This window comes from Ascaphus truei, chromosome 6, assembly GCF_040206685.1.
Source record: "Ascaphus truei isolate aAscTru1 chromosome 6, aAscTru1.hap1, whole genome shotgun sequence".
Taxonomy (NCBI): Eukaryota; Metazoa; Chordata; class Amphibia; order Anura; family Ascaphidae; genus Ascaphus; species Ascaphus truei.
Window position 1 is genome coordinate 135,377,611 of NC_134488.1, and position 19,516 is coordinate 135,397,126.

General features: G+C 45.0%; 1 protein-coding gene across 1 annotated transcript in view; it reads right to left on the reverse strand.

The window, feature by feature from the left end:
• The window catches only part of LOC142498173 (uncharacterized), a 40,580-nt gene continuing 21,064 nt past the window's right edge, over positions 1-19,516 (reverse strand). Inside the window, exons 6-7 of the mRNA XM_075606683.1 lie at positions 3,421-3,540; positions 1-29 (exon numbers count right to left, since the gene is read on the reverse strand). Of these exons, the coding sequence (XP_075462798.1) occupies positions 1-29; positions 3,421-3,540 (149 nt within the window). The remainder of the gene's footprint in view (positions 30-3,420; positions 3,541-19,516) is intronic.

Genomic DNA, 19,516 nt, shown 5'->3' on the forward strand with positions numbered 1-19,516 from the left:
TTATTTTAATGCTGCTGCCCATGGAAGACCTGGAGGACAAAGAGGACCAGAAGGCTGAAGATGAGGACAGCCTTCATCCTAGCAGGGGAAAGTACAACTTTAATTTACTATATGCTGGCTATTGGGTTATATAATGTCCACATGCGCTATTATCCAGATATGGAGGAGGGAAGCAGTGGCCATTGCTGCCAATGTGGCTATCTGTGACTCTTTGACGACATAGATGACAACAGTGACAATCAATGGATGAAATGGGGAGAGTTTTGTTTTGAATGGGCAAATTCGCTATAAGCACTTTTGCCAATTCTTTTGTAGTGATGGTGATAGAGGGGGTTGGTTGCCCCAGGGTAGGTGTTTAGCCCTTGTAGGAGGGGTTAACCCCTTCATTACCTTACAGATTGTAACCGCTAAGGTAAGGGTGGTTAATGTGACATTGAGGGGTAACCAGACTCAATAATAAAGGTTAGGCCCAGTTGGTTGCCCCTGAGCCCTGTTTTGGGGTCCTAGAGTGTCAGCTCTTGGACCTGACTGTCATATATACATTACTTTGACGGTGTGTAAATTATGTGACAATACTTTTTTTTAGTTTTTTTGCATTTCCAGGAGTGCCAGCAAGCAGAGATTGCTAGGCTAGGAGTTTCAGGGTGGGATTTGCGTAGAAAGTCTTTCAGATTGTGGCTATGTTGCGGGGAACCCGAGTTATGGGATACCCCATAGATGTACCCGTGAATCAGTTAGGATTCTCGGATACATTGATGCACAGTGCATCCTACCCTGGACACTTTCTTGCGATTCACTGCCAGGATTCCCTGCTTAAGCACAGACCAGAAAGGTAAAAAGGGCATAGGGGATCAAGGTATCCCCAGAACGGTACAGGGGTCCCTAGTGTAAGGGGGGGTGCCCAGTTCATGCTCCATTCACCTCAACCCTGGTATAGGGGTTGAGGGGGAGCACCAGCTCTGTGATAAAGCGGTGTAGTTTTATTTGTGTTCCCAATGTAAAGTCAGGCTTCTACAGTGTGGCAGGGATAAGGCTTTTAAGAGTAGAGAGTTGTCACTGGAGATCAGGTTTATTAACACCTTTTATACCGGGATCATATGATTGAGCAAAGCAAGGAGGTCAAATAAATTGTCATTTATTTCAGGAAAAGACATACACACAATGGATCACAATTTGCAATAGCAAACACACTTTCTGGCAACGGGGCTAATTAATAAAATCTTCCTTTAAACGAAATTGTCACAAATTACCTCTGTAGGAGCCCTTTCCAATGTCCAGGAGGTACTCACGAAAGTCCTGGAATGCAATTCGGCACGCAATCCCAGCCACGACCGCTACATTCTCAAAAAGCGGGACTAATACAATTTTCTGAGTCAAAATCTCTGAAACCGGCTCACGTCTATTCTTCACAGAGCATCTTTGAATTTGCCGCTGATGGTTTGGCGCTCCTCCTGATTGGCTGATTAGGGGGTGGGGTTCAATATGCTAAGAGGCAGAGGTGCCAGTTTGGTGCATGCCCCTTAGCAGAATTTAAATCGATGCCCTCCCGGCTTCAGAGTACCAGCAAATTGGTGATAGGCTGGCAGAGAAATTCCCACCCGCTGATTGGCTGTAGTGTTTTGTGAATAGAACTCCAAAACCTATAAGAAACCTTGCAGCCAATCAGGAGCTCAGATTCAAAGCGCCAAACCATCAGCGGCAAATTCAATATCCCAAAAAGATGATTTGAGAGAAATAGACGCGAGCCAGCTTCAGAAATCTCAAGGCAAGACATTTTGTAAGTGCTGCTTTTCAGGGGCCAAGTTCTGAAATCGGAACGTAGCGGTCACGGCAGGAACTGCATGCCGAATTGAGTTCCAGGACGTTTGTGAGTAGCTCCCGGTGATTGGAAAGGATTCGTACAGACTTCATTTTGTAGCCATTTGGACTAGGAAAGTTTAGTTCATTAGCCCAGATCCCCAGTGAGTGTGAGTTCTATTGCATATTGTGAACCATTGTGTCTACATGTCTTTTCCTGGAATAAATTACAATTTATTTTACCTCCTTGCTTTGCTCAATCATATTATCCCGGTATAAAAGGTCTTAATAAACCTGGTCTCCCGTGACAGTTAATCCCTCCAAGGAGGCCAAAACAACCATCCCGGGGAGATCAGAATCTGCGGAGCTACCTGAAAAGCTTTATTTGCCAAAAAATGCAAGTGTGAGCATTTTTTGAGTTACTGATTGGTCTGTCTGAGCGGAAGGGTTACTGATCGGAGGAAGTTGTATTGTAGCCAGTTTGGCATGTAATTTGAGCTCTCTGAATAGCTACACATGCAAATTCACTACAAAAGTGCTCAAAACTGTTGATAAGTCACTTATTGAAGTTTACTGAATAGGCCCCTGTGTCTTATTGGGAGTGGGGGGGACGGGGATGGGGTCACACGTGGCCAAATAAAATATAATACACACATTCAAGAATGCTTGAGAAGACAATAGTGAATAAAGCAGTGTCTCTGATATTTTAGGATCTCTGGGAAATGAGTAACCACTAGAGATGTACAAACCTCTTGCCCAAAAACTCACAGGGAGAGAGATCATTTTTATTGTTTTTGTTTTCATAAGAAATGGGGAGAGGAGAGAGGCATAGGGGTGAGAGAGAGAACGGGGGAGAGAGACATAGGGATGGGAGAAAATGGGGAAGAGAGGGGGAAGAGAGAGAGACGTAGGAGTGAGAGAGAACGGGGAAGAGAGGGGGAGGAGAGAGAGATATACTGTAGGGGTGAGAGAACGGGAAAGAGCTAGTGAGGAGAGAGACATACGGGTGACAGAGAGAGAACGAGGGAGAGAGGGGAGGAGGGGGGGGGAGGAGAAAGACGTAGGGGTGAGAGAGAACGGGGAAGAGCGAGTGATTAGAGACATTGGGGTGAGAGAGAACGGGGAAGAGAGGGAGTGAGTGAGGAGAGAGAGATAGGGGTGAGAGAAAGAATGGGGAAAGAGAGGGGAAAGAGAGAGAGTAGGGGGGGAGAAAGAGATAGGGGTGATAATAGTGTGAGAGAGAAAATGAAATGTGTGAGAGGAGGAGAGATAGAGAGAGAGCGGGAGGGAGGAGGGAGGAGATGGAGAAGAGTGAGATAGGAGACGGGTGAGGAGTGAGAGAGAGAGATAGGAGATGGTGAGAAGAGTGTGAGAGACGGGGTGAAATAGGGGGGGCTTCAGAGGTGCTGATAGGGGGGTGAGTGGACAACCTGGGACCCAGGTAGAGACTCTAGCCCTGAGCAATCCTGGTATTTCTGTATGATAACTTTGTACCATGTTACCTTGGCAACTTTAATACTTTTGCTAATTACAATAATACTACTGTACTAATACTTTTCTTACCGCACTGACAGTGCATGATGTGCTGTACACAGAATGTTTGATGTCCTCGTCCTTACTTACCGTAAGTGGTCTGAGTCAGTATAGAGAGACAGGCGTCCTGATCGGGGGAGCACAGGGTAGGATTGGGGTTACACCTTCTTCCCATCAATCTGTGACACTCGTAGCACAACAAATAGTTTACTAAAATCAGACAGAATGACAGTAAAATTAAAACTGACTGTATTCTAACCCAGGGGTGCGTAATCTGGGGGGGGGGGGGGGGCGGAACAGGGGCACAGAGCTTACCCTTGAACATTTAAATGAAATGGGAGCGTGCAAATCTTCTGTATATCCCTTACCCTGTCTCCAGTGATTTCTGGTGATGCGTCGCCATGACAATGTGGAGTCAAATGACACAGCGGGGTGAAATGGCTTTACACTCTTCTGCCCCTCCTTACATCTCAGCCCTAATTTCTCGCTATGCACCATCCCGACTCGTGCGTTCTGCTCAAGGATGTCTTCTTTCAACCCCCTTTGTATCTAAAACCCTCTCCCGCCTTAAACCTTTCTCACTGACTGCCCCTCACCTCTGAAATGCCCTTCCCCTCAGTACCCGACTAGCACCCTCTCTATCCACCTTTAAGACCCACCTTAAGACACACTCGCTTAAAGAATATATAAGTAGCACCATGGATAATACTAGACACATGATACATAAAGCTTGGCCCCCTGCAGACGCACTTACCAGAATTCCCTCCTACTGTCTCCGTACTGATACAGCGGCCGTTTATCGACCTCTTCAAGCGTTGTGTATATCGGAATACCCATGTATGATTTGTTCAACCATGCCACCTTAGAGACACGTGTTGACTATTGTTTTTATCGGGTTCAGAAAATTGCATTTTAGCGTTGTCTGCAATACCGTCGAGAAACTCAAGTGGGCAATAGCGAGTTGTTGTTCTGCAAGTGTGTGTGTGTAATTGTATTTTGAAGATTAACGTTACAAATTGATACTGTATAGTGTACAGTACATTGGAAATAAGTCCTTTCTGAGGCTCCTTAGCCACAAACAGATTAAAATATGAGGACACATATACAGGATAATAAAGGGAAAATAAGTAATACAAAAATACAGTGTCGCTTCTTCCGAATGTAAAATATTTTTTCCTCTCATGTCTAATTGGAACCTTGTTGAAACGCATCACATTTCTTTATGTATTATATATTAATCAATACTTTTGCTAGGCTTGCTCTTCTTTTCATACTGTTTTTATTTTATGCGCATGCGTGTATGTCATATGCGTGTCATCACATTTAGGTGCATGCGTGTATGTTTCATTGGGACCTTGTTGAAACGCATATGCGTGTCATCACATTTAGGCGCATGCGTGTATGTGATGTGTGTATAACCTCCCCCCCCAAACCCCCCTGTTTCCCAGAGCCATTCATCAAAATTTTTGGAGGCTTTGAAACTGTTAACTACTGGAGAGTCAGCTTGAGATGGGGGCGCTCACACACGCATGCACATTAGCCCTTACTGGGGAGGATTTCGTTGCCGAGAACAAATCAATTCCTCCACACACATTCAGTGAGAATTTCAAGTCTGCAATAGGGGGGGAAATAAATTAAGGAGACATCCCTTTTTTTTCTCGACTTATTGAAGGACAGATTTTAAGAAACCATTACTGTATGTGAACCATATTTTTGATAAATTAATCATTGTTCCCATTCTTACAATCACTTCCTTTGTAATTGTACTATAATGTATACTGTACTGTACATTACTGTAATTTGTCTTTGGGGTTGGGGGTTCAAATGAATCTCATGCATTTAAAGAAGGACGAATCTTATTGTAATGTGGTATACTGTGATTTTTATTTGAGGGGTGGGGGGGGGGGGCTGGTCACAACATTTTGATGAAGTGGTCAAAAGATTTCGCTGAACTAATAATCCTGCACACACTTTTAGCAGCTTATCCCACCCCCCTCACCTCACACACAAAGTCTAACTAACAAGACAACGTTAATTCTACCGCTTATCAACACCACACCTCCCCCCCCTCCTTCCCCCAGAGCCATTCATGAAAATTCTTGGAGACTTTGATGAACTGTTAACTACTGGAGAGTCAGCTTGAGACGGGGGCTCACACACGCATGCGCAAGTGGACGTGCGATAAGCCCTTACTGGGGAACGAATCCTTCCCCCCCACACATTCAGTGTGAATTTCAAGTCTGCAGTAGGGGAAAAAATAAATAAATACAGGAGACATCCCTTTTTTTTCCTCGACTTATCGAAGGACAGATTTTAAGAAACCATTACTGTATGAACCATCTTTTTGATACGTTAATCATTTTTCCCATTCTTACAATCACTTCCTTTGTAATTGTACTGTAATGTATACTGTGCTGTACAGTATATTACTGTAATTTGTCTCTGAGGGTGGGGGGTTCAAATGATTATCATGAATTTAAAGAAGGAAGAATTTAATTGTTTAATGAATAATACAAAAATACAGTAGGTCGCCTCTTCTTCCACATTTACTACCTTGCCTTATATCTTCTTCGTAATGGCTGCATTGATTGCATTCTGTAGTTCTTTTGTCATGGAGAGAGAGAGGGGGGGGGGGGGGTTGTGTAAAATGCAGCCTATTGCAGTACACACACAGTACAATACTTTTACACATGCCCCTCCCCCCCTTCCTTTAGTGCTGCGGTACTGAAAATAAAATAAAAAAATGAGTGCATGAAAGTGAATTTAAGGCATTGCGTATTTCACAATATCGGACTATACAGTAACTACTGTCAAACTATATACAGTATAACTGTATAACTGTAAAACTACTGTAGGCCGCACTGCTGTAAGTCACTTATTTATATACAGTACAGTATGTGAGGATGTGAGGATACCATAGGTTGCACATGCACATAACGGCAAAAATGCCTGTTTGCGCATGCGCAGAAGTGAAAATCGCCGGATCCGCTTTCCGGAACCCGCCATATACCAGGGGCCCTGCTGTACTATAAACAATACTAGGGCGCTCTCCCTTTAAGGGATTCTAATTTGAACCCAAACATATAAAATACCGAATCCATATTACCGTATGAGAGGACCCCGCTCGTACGACTTATGTTAAGTATATACTTCTGGAGTCCAATTTACGCTGCTCGAACCCTTTCGTGGGGAAACGTTCCTCGTTCCCCGCAAACAATGGTAGAAAGAAAAGACACAAGGGGAGCGCCGATCAGAATGGAATAATCAATATATGTAAAATAACAATACATCTCCAAAATAATAAAAGTGAATATTAAAGGCAGACTGGTTCGAATTTATCCAGACTCACCTAACACTTCGAGGGCGCACAAGGGTACCACAGGACCACAGTCAATGCACTCTTTTCAGTGCATTCTACGTGACTGCAGGATAAATATAATCGATAACTCAAATACTCACACGGCCTTGTGTGAGTACAATCTTCTCAGAGGTTTCTTGTCTTTGATCCCCCCAGGGAATGATGTCGCCCATCTTCCACTCAATATGAAGCCTTCTTGTCTTACTTCTTAGGATTCTCCCCCAGTCTCGTTGAAATAGTGGGGGGAAAATGGACGTAGGAAATGAGAGAATAATACCCCAATTACCATTGGAAAAAATCTGGTGTACAAAATAGCCAGACTTACCTGACACCAATAAATGCACAAGGGTACATCTACCACAGTCAATGGCATACTAGCTAGGGATAGAGGGATATAATCCTATATACTCACACAGCCTTGTGTGAGAACAATCTCCAAATGGTATCTTTCTCGTTATTCCCCATGGGATTCTGGTCTCTCCTTGGTGATCCCTGGACTGTGTGTAACACACCCATGTGATACTTAGGGGTGCACCCCTCTCTTAAACACACTCCTAATTTTTTCCTCTGGGGGGTAAATGATGGGGAAAACATATGATGGGGAAAAAATATATATGTATAAACAGTATACTTACACGGCCTTGTGTAAGTCAAGGCTCATCAATGGTTTATTTTTGCTCCAGGTTCCACTGCCGCTCAGATTCTGCCTCTCAAAAAAGTAACAGGCAGGTAAAAGACCTCAAAAATGTATTTAATACACAAAACACTTACAAAATAAAATAAAACACCCTCCTGTTGGCTGCAGCAGAAACTCAAGGGCTTGTTACCTACCAGTACGCCCACTTTTAATACCTGCAGCTCGTGTTCATGCCTGAGAAAAAATTCAAATAGGGACACAGTGTATAAAAGGTGACACAAATTGCATAGCCACCCACACGCTGATCTCTATCTGAACTTGCTCTTGTCCAGATATGTTACTGCATTGTGCATTCATCCATCTGTTTCCTAGATAAAACCAAAGCGAAAACAAAAGGAGAATAAAGATTCCAAAGACTCCAAAGGCTAAGAACCCTGGGCCTTATTATGTCAAGAAGACATTTGCTGCCATACACACAACGCAAGGCAAGTGGAAGCCCAACAAGTCCACGATGCTGCTCTCCTGGGAAACCCCAGCAAACCTGCACCATCGCCCATCCACAGTAGACACGAAATCCAGGGGGAGCATGGGGAAGAAACACAAATAAAACAGATCTAAGTGCAGTGGAGCTGGAAATGGGGAAGATGAGTTTCCAAAATCTTGGCTCCTGTAGAATGGCTACTTATAAGATGTAAGAGTCAAAACAGCAGGGTTGACATTCAGTCAGTGGTGGATGTGTAGTGTAGCAATCGTCAGGGTGGTTCAGGTACTCAGGAAGGTAAGTCCCAGGTAAAAGAGAGAGAACAAACTTGCATAGCGCAGTTCAACCAAGGTATAATAATGATTTATTTAAGTAAATAATGCACTCACAATATAAAGAATAAAATCGGGCATGTCACACTTAATAAGTGTATGAGAGGATATCAGCAGCCAGCTGGCTCACCATCCCGCAACTTTCCCCGCTCCTCCGTCTCTGCCTCTGCTCAACTTCGTCACCGCACGGCTCGGCGTCTGACGTCAGATCCGGTTTCGTCGGTTGGTGTGGGCTGGACCTTCAGTGACTCCTCTCCAGACTGCTCCGGAAGAAAGACTCCCACTCAACGCGTTTCGCTACGTAATCACGGCTTCGTCAGGAGTGTGAAGTCTCAAGATTACACTGCGTACTATATAGCTTGGTTGCTAATTGATTTATGCGAAACAACTGTTCCTTAAAGCGCTATGTGGGTTAATGTGAAATGCTGGATCTTACTCGCTCAATAGCACAAAGTTAGGAATCAATACAAGAGAAAAAGATACAATTAGGTACATAAGAGAATAAGGTGCAAACAATGAAATGCGGGTAATATTTAAATCGGAAAGGCTCAGATAGATATTTTCACATATATTAAAATCCTAATACAATGGATTCTAGTTGAGGAAGACATGTTAATAGAACACATATTTTAAAACACATATTTATACAAATTGTTAATAAAATTAAATTAAACAATTAATAATTAATACAACTCGTATGGTGGTAATAATGAAATATTGAAATATTAATAGGACGGGAATGAATATTCTAACACCTGGAAACTAAACCAATGAACACATGGAGATAAATAATCCCTAAGACTCAAATAACACAATGAGGGATATGATGCCTAGAGGGGAGACATAAAGCCAGAATTAGAACAAATTAATTTCAGAAAGGGCACAATGTCCAACTCCATATTTAGTCCCCTTGGTGTGAGACTGCCCAATCGGTGGATCAAAAAAGATTCCCTCTTCAATAGCTCTATTTCTCTGTCACCCCCTCTCCAATGTTGTTTGACCTGTTCAATAACTGTATATTTAAAACCTGTTGGATCTCCTTTATGGAATATTGAGAAATGATCAGATACACTGTGCGTCTTTATTTGTCGTTTAATACTACTTAGATGTTCCACAATCCTTATTCTGATTGGCCTAGCAGTTTTGCCCACGTATTGAAGTTTGCAGGGGCACTCAAGTAAGTATATGACATGATCCGATCTACAGGTAAGACAGGTTTTAATGTTGAAACTTTCATTTGTGACATTAGAGATAAAACTCGCAGTGATGGGAGACTTAAACTGACATGCCCTACAGGTTTTGCACCCATAAAATCCCATATTGTGACTAAGCCAGTTATTTGGGCTGGTTTTCTTCTGTCTGAGTGCACAGGGTGCCAGTTGATTTTTAGATTATTAGCTTTCCTGAACAAAACACTGGGTCTATCTGGAATTTCTTTTCCTAATATAGGATCATTCTTTAAAATGTTCCAATGCTTGTTCAGGATCCTAGTAATCTTTTTTGATTCCTTGTTGAAACCTGTAATAAATGCAAAATCTAATTGATCGTTTTTCTTTTTCTTTACCCTGGGTTTCAACAAATCACTCCTATTCCTACAGCCTGCTTTTAGTAATGCTCTGTCCAACATCCCCTCATCATAATCTTTCTCCAGAAATCTAGTTTTAATAAAATATGCTTGTTGTAAAAATTGGTCTCTGTCTGTGCAATTCCCTTTTAGTCTATTAAATTGTCCTAGTGGCACATTGTCCATCCATCTAGGTAAGTGACTGCTTGATCTCAAAATGTAATTATTTTTGTCAATTTCTTTGAAAAAAGTTTTGGTCTTAATTGCATTTTCTTCCGTGTAAATTACTAGATCCAAAAAATTGATCTTTTCCCTACTGAATAAACTTGTAAAATTCAAATTCCATGTGTTAGTTATATCCTCGAGTATTAATATAATCAAAGAACTTATCAAGTTCCTCTTCACTCCCTTTCCATATTAAAAACACATCATTGATGAAACGGCGCCAGAGTACCAGGCTCACCCCAGGTCCCCCCTCCACAGGCCAGATGGACTCTTCCTCCCAGACCGCCATGAAGAGGTTGGCATAACTAGGGGCGAACTTGTACCCATTGCCGTTCCACAATTTTGTAAATAAAATTCTCCACCATACCAGAAATAATTATGATTTAAGATAAATTGTATACTTTCTATGATAAAATCTGCCTGACTTTCTGGCAATTCACTGTCTTGTCTTAATATATGTCTAATAGCAGATCAACCCTTGTCATGATGTACAGACGTATAAAGCGATGTAACATCACATGTTGCCATTATGTAGTGATCTTCCCATTTCAACTCATTTAGTGTATTCAGAATATCCATTGTGTCTCTTAGATATGATTTTTGTTTGGTTACATATTTTTGAAGGAACCTGTCTATGTACATCGACAGATTCGCTGTGAGTGAGCCAATCCCCGAGACAATGGGTCTGCCTGGGGGATTGACTACACTCTTGTGAACCTTGGGAAGGTGATAGAAAATTGGAATTTTTGCCTTCTCTTCATATAAAAAGTTGTATTCTTTCTCATTAAGAATGCCAATTTCTTTTCCCTTATCTAAGAGACATTTTAATTGTTCTGTATATTCTTTTAATGGGTCAGACCTGAGATTCATATAGGTAGTTCTATCCTCGAGGAGGCGTAATGACTCTTTGGCATAATCTCCTTTGTCAATAAGGACAACGCCCCCCCCCCCCCCGCCCCTTATCGGCTTGCTTGATAACCAGATCATCATTCTCCACCAGTTCCCCTAGTGCATCTTTTTCCCCTTTAGTGAGATTATCTTTAGTTTTGGTTTGATTCTTCATCAAATCTTCAAAATCACTAGTGATCATTTTGAAGAATACTTCTAAATTATTCCCCTTGGCGAACTGGGGGTAGAATGAGGATCTGGGTTTCACGTCTGTGTGAACAAATTTTCTCTCTTCCTGCACCACCAATGGGGTCCCTACATCAATCTTAGGTTCTAAATTTCTTCCCAGAAAATGCCGTTTGAGGGTCAATTTTCTAAAATATTTATTTGCATCGATGCAGAGGTCAAAATTGTTATGGCCTCTCACCGGTGCAAAAGATAACCCCTTAGATATAACGTCCCTCTGGGGTTCTGACAGAACAGTAAAACTTAAATTAAAAATGTTATCATTTATCTTCACTTCTTTTGTGTTCTCGTTCCTTTCCTTCTACCTCTGCTCCCTCTAAAGGTCTTCCTCTTTTTAGGTTTTTGGACTCCTGTTCCACTAATGGGAGATATCGATTTTTGGTCTCCCATTGTGTTGAAGGAACCTCTGCCCCTAAAAAAACTTCTGATCTTTCCTGTTGATCATCTCTCTTTGCCTCTCTTTTCTCCCTTTCCTCTTCCCTTCTACCTTTAAGAGATTTTTCCTTTTTCTTCCGATGTCTCTCTTTTCTCTCTTTTTTGTTGATTAATGGGGGTGAAATTAGCTCCACCCCTTTCTCGGGATTCATGGGATTCTAACGTCTCTCTCTGGGGTAAATATTCTCTATCTTTCTCCTGTTCTTTTTCTCTGTAATGATAATTACCTTTCTTATTTGATCTGTCTAGATTCCTTTTAAAATGTCTCCCCTTATTCCAGCTTCTTTGTTCCCCTTTTAAATAGTCTTCTTCATCTCTCTTAAATTTCTTAAGTTTATTAGTCTCAGTTTCCTTTAAAATGGTATCTAGTTTAGTTTGTAACAATGTATCCTATTCTTTAAATTCACTAGTATGTTCTACTGTAATCAATTTATCTTGTATTTCATTAATATCCTCATCCAATGTGTACCTATTCCGGTCGCGATCTTCCATCCCAACCGGCCTCTACAGACGTCTACAGGGGGCCTTTTTCCCACACATGCGCACACGCTCTGCATACCACGCCACTATCCACATACACGCGGAGGCAATCTTTGCAGCAAGTACCACGGAGTGAGCACCAGCACGCGGGACCACCACATGAGCAGAATTGCAACTGCCCCCCTGTTTGACTTACCTTGGTGCCGATCTGATGAACATTTTGTTGACTTGGACACATACTTATTCTTACTTACATGTAAGTTATTTTATTGCTTTGTTGTTTAATACATATTACATTCATCCTTACCTTGGTGCGCTCCTGTGCTTCTTTTCTTAGAATTTAAAGAAGAATTTTATTGTTTAATGAATAATGGACCACTGTATGTATAGACTTGGTTTGTATCTGTTTTAAACACCTACAAATCGACACAGTAGCACAGTACTAATCACATTACAATTCAATACAATTCATTAATTTCTGCCACCTGGCGGATACGCGAAGAATTGCACCCAAAGAAATCCGAAACCATTAAATTAAAACAAATCAACCGCGAGTGCCTGGTTGCGTGAACGCGGCATGAATGCAGTGATGCGGAGTTAATACCGCATGGAATACAGCAGAGAAAACAAGAACTGATTTGAAATTTGGTCGAATAACGGCCGCTGTATCAGTATGTTCTTCCTACCTACCAATTAGATTGTAAGCTCCTCCAAGCAGGGACTCCTCTCCCGAAATGTTACTTTTATGTCTGAAGCACTTATTCCCATGATCTGTTATATGTATTATTTGTTATTTATATGATTGTCACGTATATTACTGCTGTGAAGCTCTATGTACACTAATGGCGCTATATAAATAAAGACATACATACATACATACATACATACATACATACATACATACATACATACATACATACATTGCTTATCCAGTTGCTTAAATTATCACTAAGTACTAGGTCTCACTACTAAGAACAGTACACACTGTGGTTTGATCACCTTCGGATCTTGTGCTTTTAATAATTATGTTTTCTTGTATTATTCACTTCATTCTGTCTCTTAATCAATGTATAACTTTTTAACTCACTTAGGTCAATACATCACGGATACATTGTGTTATGTTAATGTATCATCTATTTTGCATCTCTTTGGAGGTCCTTTCTTTTTCTGTTTAACTGTATATGTATTTAAAGTTACTTTGTCCGGGACATTACACATCTCTAAGGGGTATTTTACCCACTTGGAGTATTTAGGACCTTCTCTACAGGATTGCCTTTTCTCTCTCTTCATATTCTAATAGAGATGAAATAAACCACACGTTTGCTGGCACACACAAGTAAAAACAAGGTGAAGCACAGCAAATAAAGCAGGTAAAGTAATATAACAAAGTGATCTGGTGACTTGAGTTAGTGCCTCTAATCTTATAAAGGCTAAAGACAGGGGGCCATATTTACTAAGTTGTGTTCTGCCATAAGGCACCTCAGTGCTAGGATACATTACAGCCTATTCAAATAAATGAATGAGCTGTCTTCCTATTCTGGAAGCCAGAGGGTCACGTGTAGGATGACTTAGCTCAGATAGTGTCAACTCGCCCTCTTTTCCAAGCACGACAAGGTCTGTTTCTTTTCTTACTTTATTTTGGAGAAAGTAGGTAAATACAGTTTCTTGTGTAGAGGTGTAGGTCTAAATATCTCTGTGTGTGCTTAGTAGTAAAGGGAGGTGAAAAGATAATCATGTGGCACCATTACAGGGGTTACAGCAAGGTACTCACGAGTCCAGAGGAATGGTGGAAAAGACAATGGCAATGTATGCTGGGTAGTAAGATAGCCTGGGGACAGACCATCTGTGGGCAGAGCAGAGGGGGAGAAAGCAGACTAACCCAATTGAGAGAAAAGCTGGGGCTGCTATGGCAACTCACAGGAGTGTCTGGGGGAGCTGCAACATTTAGCAATAATGTTGCATCTTTAGTACAGCAAGCTGCTGGGAGAGAGGAAATGGCACTGCATTTATCACACAAGCACTGTGTTTGTGTGCAGAACCAAACACATACAGCTGGCTCTAATAAGCTGGCAAGCAGGGCTGCGAGGAAAGGGGGGGGTGAAACAGAAGTGCAGACAGGGGTATACCTGTTCCATGACACTCCCCATCTGATATCTGTAGATACCACTATATAACAGGCTATGTAGAACATATGTGCTATGCAAACATAATATAACAATGCAAAGGTCCATATTCCCATAGCAAGGTGATACCGGCCGGTACCACTGGCATCAAAGTCCTTTGGCCAACCTTCCAGTAAGGGAAGCCAGGTGGGTGCACAGCTCTTGGTTAGCTTGATGCACCACAATGTCTTTTGTAAGAGTCTCTGGCACTGTTTACTTTTAGCCTTGTGAGAAAACAGTCCTTTTGTCTCTGTAGTTTTATCTACAGAGTACATCCCCTTGTAAGTGTGCCAGTCGTGGTAGCTTGTCGCCCTATCACCTGGCGTTCGGCAGAAGGAGATGGCCTTTGGTTCCTTGCGGAAGCGGAACAACACTTCTGGAAGACTGGTTGTCGAATCTAGTCCAGTAAAGAGGGCATCTCTCAGAGAGACTCACTGAATCTGAGTGCTGTGGTTGGACATTACCCGGATTTGATCGGGTTCCTGAAGGTGGTAGGCCCCAGGTGACTGGAGGTACCGACATTCTTCACCTTCCTCCATTAGAGGTGCTGGCTTTGCATGGCCGGTAAAGAATATCTTCTGGATGAAGACCACAAAGTTGTTTTTGGTCTCTGGTTCCCCTTTTAGGTCGCGGAGGTGCGAAGTGAACCTAGAGATGGCATGTTCTCCATTGTTTGGGAAGCGCCTTCTTGGTGAACGGAATGGTAGCGGGTTCACCCAACTGCCTGGTCCGTCTTTGGAGAGCTCCTTGGTTGTTTGGAACGCTGTGCCCCGTAGGTCATCGGTGGTTTTCTCTTGCACGAGAACATCTCCACGTTATTTGGTTAAACGCTTTTGTGTCTCTTTGTTGACTGCCCTCAGGAGGTTATTGTCTCCCTGGACGTAACGAAGAACAGTCTCTTTTGTCCTAGTAAAACCCTTTGTGAAATGTCTCTGTGGCCGTCTGTTTTTAGGCGTAGGAGAGGACAGTCTTTTTGACACTGTGGCTTCACCTGTGGGGCGCAATCTTTTACGGCTATGCCAGCTGTGGCAGCTGGTTGCTTTGTCGCTTGATACTCTATGGAGAGGAACAACTGTACATCTTAGTACATCTTAGTCGTGCCATTGCTCGCGAGAGGACTGTTTGATCGTTTATTGTCTTTTGGATGATCCCTTTGTCGGTCACCTTTGGGAGGTTACTTTCTTCATTCGGTGGAATCGACTCGTCATCCTTAGCTGTCTGGACTGCTGAGCATCCTAGGCCATTGTCGCATCCCCTCGACGTGAGGATGTCTTTGTTGATCTCAGAGGTATGGCCTTGTCTTTTCTCTTCACTTGGCCCTTCGGTCACTTGGAGATGGCCAAGACATGGTTTAGAGAGATGTGTGTCCACATTCTGTCACCACCGTTCAACGTAGTCTTGCCCGTGCTCTTTGTTGTTGCACGCGTTGCCCACTATCACCCATCCTAGGTCAAGTCTATGGGCGTATGGCGCGTTGTGGGGTCCGTTATGCTGTTTACGGACTTTATGTACCCTCATGATGTCCCTACCGAGCAGCAGCAGGATCTTGGCGCCTTGTTCTACTGGCCGGATGTGGTTGGCTATTCCTTTGAGGTGGGGGTAATGGAGTGCCACGTCTGGTGTGGGAATTTCGTCCCTGTTTCTGGCCATGTGGTTGCACTCGATGAGTGTGGGAAGGGGCATGTTCACTTTGCCGTCTATTGAGCATATGTTGTAGCCATTCACTCTTCTCCCTGTGGTCTCCATTCGCCCTGTGCACGTTCTGAGAGTGTAAGGAGAAGCACCGTCTTGTATGTTAAACATGTCGAAGAACTCTGACCTGACCAGCGATCGGTTGCTCTGGTCGTCGAGGATTGCGTACATCCGAATGGCCTTCTCAGGTTGTCCCTGGGGGTGCACTGCGACAAGGCATACTTTGGAGCAGGACATTTTGTCACCTTCTTTTCCACATACCTCAGTGCTCTGAGATGTGACGGATGTTGGCTCTCCTTCTTCTTTCTCCCCGCCGTGCTCCGGTACGGAGGATGGGTTCTTGAGTTGGTGGAGTGTCAGCGCCTCTGGGTGTAATGCTGTCACGTGCTTGTCACTTTCGCACACTGTGCATTTGATCTCTTCTTTACAGTCCCTGGCTAGGTGAGTCGTGGAACCACAGCACTTGAAGCAAACCCCGAATTCTCCAAGTCACCTCTTGCGTTCCTCTAAGGACTTCATCCTGAACCCAAAGCACTTGTTGAGTGGGTGTAGCTTCTTGTGTATGGGACATTCCCTGTTTGGGTCCCTTGGTTCCTTGCCTCCGGCGACCGACTGATCGGGAGTAGTTTGGGTCGTGGGAGGCACGTCCGTACTGCGGGCCGAGATGGGTGTTTGGGTGTTACCATATCTTGTCGCTGGTCTCTCGTTCCTCAGGCTGCTTGTACTGTATGTGGTTTGCGCACCCAAGATGAAACTGGGGTCGTTCCTCGTCCTTGCTGCTTCGCGAATGAAGCTCAAGAAAACTGAGAATGGGGGGTAGACGACTTGTTTCTCCCTTTTGTATTTGGAGCCTTGTGAGATCCATTTTTCTTGGAGGTTGAAGGGTAGCTTCTCCAGGATGGGTCTCACTCCACGAGCTGAGTCTAGGACGTTGAGACCTATTAAGGAGTGGTCTTTCCTTGGGAACTCCAGTTCTTGCAGCAGGTCCCCGAGCTCTCGTAACTTCGAGTAGTCTTTAGTTGTGATCTTGGGGAAGCTCTCGACTCTTTTGAAGAGCGAATCCTCGACTGCTTCAGGGCTGCCATAGGACTCTTCTAGCCTTTCCCACACTAGGTCAAGACCTACTTGGGGCTGGTGCGCGTTTGCCGTCCGAAATCTCTTCGCGTGCTCCCTGGATTCGTTCCCCAGGTACTTGAATAGTAGGTTGAGCTCCTCCCTTGCTGAGAAGTCCAAGCTGTCGATTGCGTCTTTGAACGTGAACTTCCACGTCCGGTAGTTCTCAGGACGGTCGTCGAAGCAGATGAGCCCTGCTTGCACCAGGTCGCGCCGGATCATATACTTGGCTATGTCTGTCAGGCCTGAGGCATCGGCGTGCCTGTCCCTTTCTGAGGTAGTTGCTGGGAGGGTCTGTGCGGTCGCCTCTTCCTTGGCGTGGACGCGTGATGGCTGGTGGCCAGTGAGAAGGGGCTGTTTTCTCCCGCATGGGTGTACCTGGATTGCGAGCCTGTTGTGGTGCATCCGTGTGCGCGCTGGCGTGTGGATCACTGTTGCGGCTGTGGCTATCCCAGGCAGAATGCACCACTGACGGAGCAGCATCTTCTGCTCGTGGGGTTAGCAAGTCTTCGGTGTCCATAGAGTCACTGCCTCCGTGTTGAGACGATGCGCTGCTGTTTACACTGAAGAGGCTCCTTACGTAGTTTTCAGTGCGTTGGGCTGAATCCTCTGAGGCTATCCGTCTGTACGGTTGCTCCCCGCCGTCCTGTCTCGCAGCTGCTTCTAGGACTTCGGCTTGGGCTATGGCGACAGCGGCTTCCTTCTCTTGATTAAGTGCCTATAGATCCGCGTGTAATTCGGCCTTTTTACGCCCAGCGGCAGCGGCGGCATTGGCAGCGGCGGCGGTAGCGGCATTGGCAGCGGCGGCGGTAGCAGCGGCGGCGGCATTAACAGCAATCTGCTCCTCCTCTTCTATGCGCGTGCTTTCTGCCCTTACGGCTGCCTCTCTGCGACTATATTCGGCCCTGGCACATGCGGCCTCTGCGGTGGCTCGCGCCTTGGTAGCGTTTGCGCTTGACGCGTTAGATTGCGCTTATCTTGCTGATCTTGATGAGTGTCTGGATGTGCTTGAGTGCTGTGACGCGGTCTCCAGGAGGAGCTCTTTCCTCACGCTTTGCGCATCTGTGATGGTGGCCCGCACGCGGCTGTCACGTGCAAGATCAATGTTGTTTTGGAAGTCTCTTTCTTGCAGGCTTTCGCCGGTGTTGGTTCTGGTCAAGTAGGTGATGTATGTTTCTGACAGCCCTTGGTAGCACGAGTGATCAGACTTTATTTGAATAATTGCCTGCGCGAGCTGTTGTACATTATCGCCAATACTAACAACATTGCGTAACTCCAATGCGGTTGTTTCCCAGGCCAACTCTAATTTAGCGTGGTGCGCTCCAATGTCAGTCTCATATTTTTCGCGGGCCTTTTGTGTCAGTGTGACTGTCCGTTTAGGCCTTGCGTCTGTCTGCGCCTGTTGCAGTTGCGCAGCAGTCTCTGTGTCTGAGTGATCGCTTTCCTGCGTGATGTCTGGTGAGGCTCTGAGTTCTGCCATGCTGTAGGTGTGTGTAGGCCTTTTGCCAGTGTGTGTGGCGTGCGGTCTTTTACCTTGTCAGCGATGGGCGTCTGTCTCAGATGATGCCGAGCGGTGTCCTGCAGCGTGCAGCGTATGGGTAGCTGTACTCACAGGTGTCCGGTTGCTCTGACCCGTGTCCTGGCGGGTGTCCGGTAGCGTGGCCCTTGATGGCGCTAGCCGTGGGCCCGTGCGCAGGGGTAGGTGAGATGGTGGCTCCTCACTATGGGGCTGTGCAGAGGGTGAACTCAGACAGAGAAAAGGCAGTTAGGTTTTGTGTGAGCAGCACTGTTTGTTGCAAAGCTGCTGTGTAGTGTAGGCTGCTGCTTGTCTGTTAAGGCTGCAGGCTTTGTAAGCTGCTTGCTTGTACTGCTGTAGAGGCTGCTCTAAATTAGCTGTGTAAGCTGCTTGCTTGTACTGCTGTAGAGGCTGCTCTGTTTACCATGGAGTCTGGAGTAGCAGCTCCTGTAAGTGTCTGTAAGGCACACGATATCTTTTCACTATTCTGGAAGCCAGAGGGTCACGTGTAGGATGACTTAGCTCAGATAGTGTCAACTCGCCCTCTTTTCCAAGCACGACAAGGTCTGTTTCTTTTCTTACTTTATTTTGGAGAAAGTAGTGTAGTCAGGTCTCCCCAGCCTGTCAGCACCCCCCTCACCTTACTGACGATCGCGGGTGCAGCCGAGTCAAATGGCGGCACCGCGCGGCGATCTCAGGGGTGAGGGCGGTCAGGCCCCGGCTCGGGGGTTGCCAGGGACGCGTGCGGCCGGTTGCCAAGGCCGCACGCGCGTCTCAGGGCTCCCGGCGCTCTCGGAGCCGGGTTGTAAGGGCGCCGCCATGTTGCGCCGGTTCGCGCATGTGCAGTAGGTCCCAGGCAGCCCCGATAGCTCGCGCATGCGCAAGGAGAACCCTAGCGCCAGGGAGCAGTTGCGTGAGGGCAGGGAAAGCGCAGGAGAGTCGCGCGAGAATAGGGATAGTTAGTGAGAGGTTGTGGCGACCATTAGGGGTTAGTATAGGCAGAGGGAGAGCGCGCACGCGGCCCCAATGTAAGTACAGCCTCCACGGGACTACAATT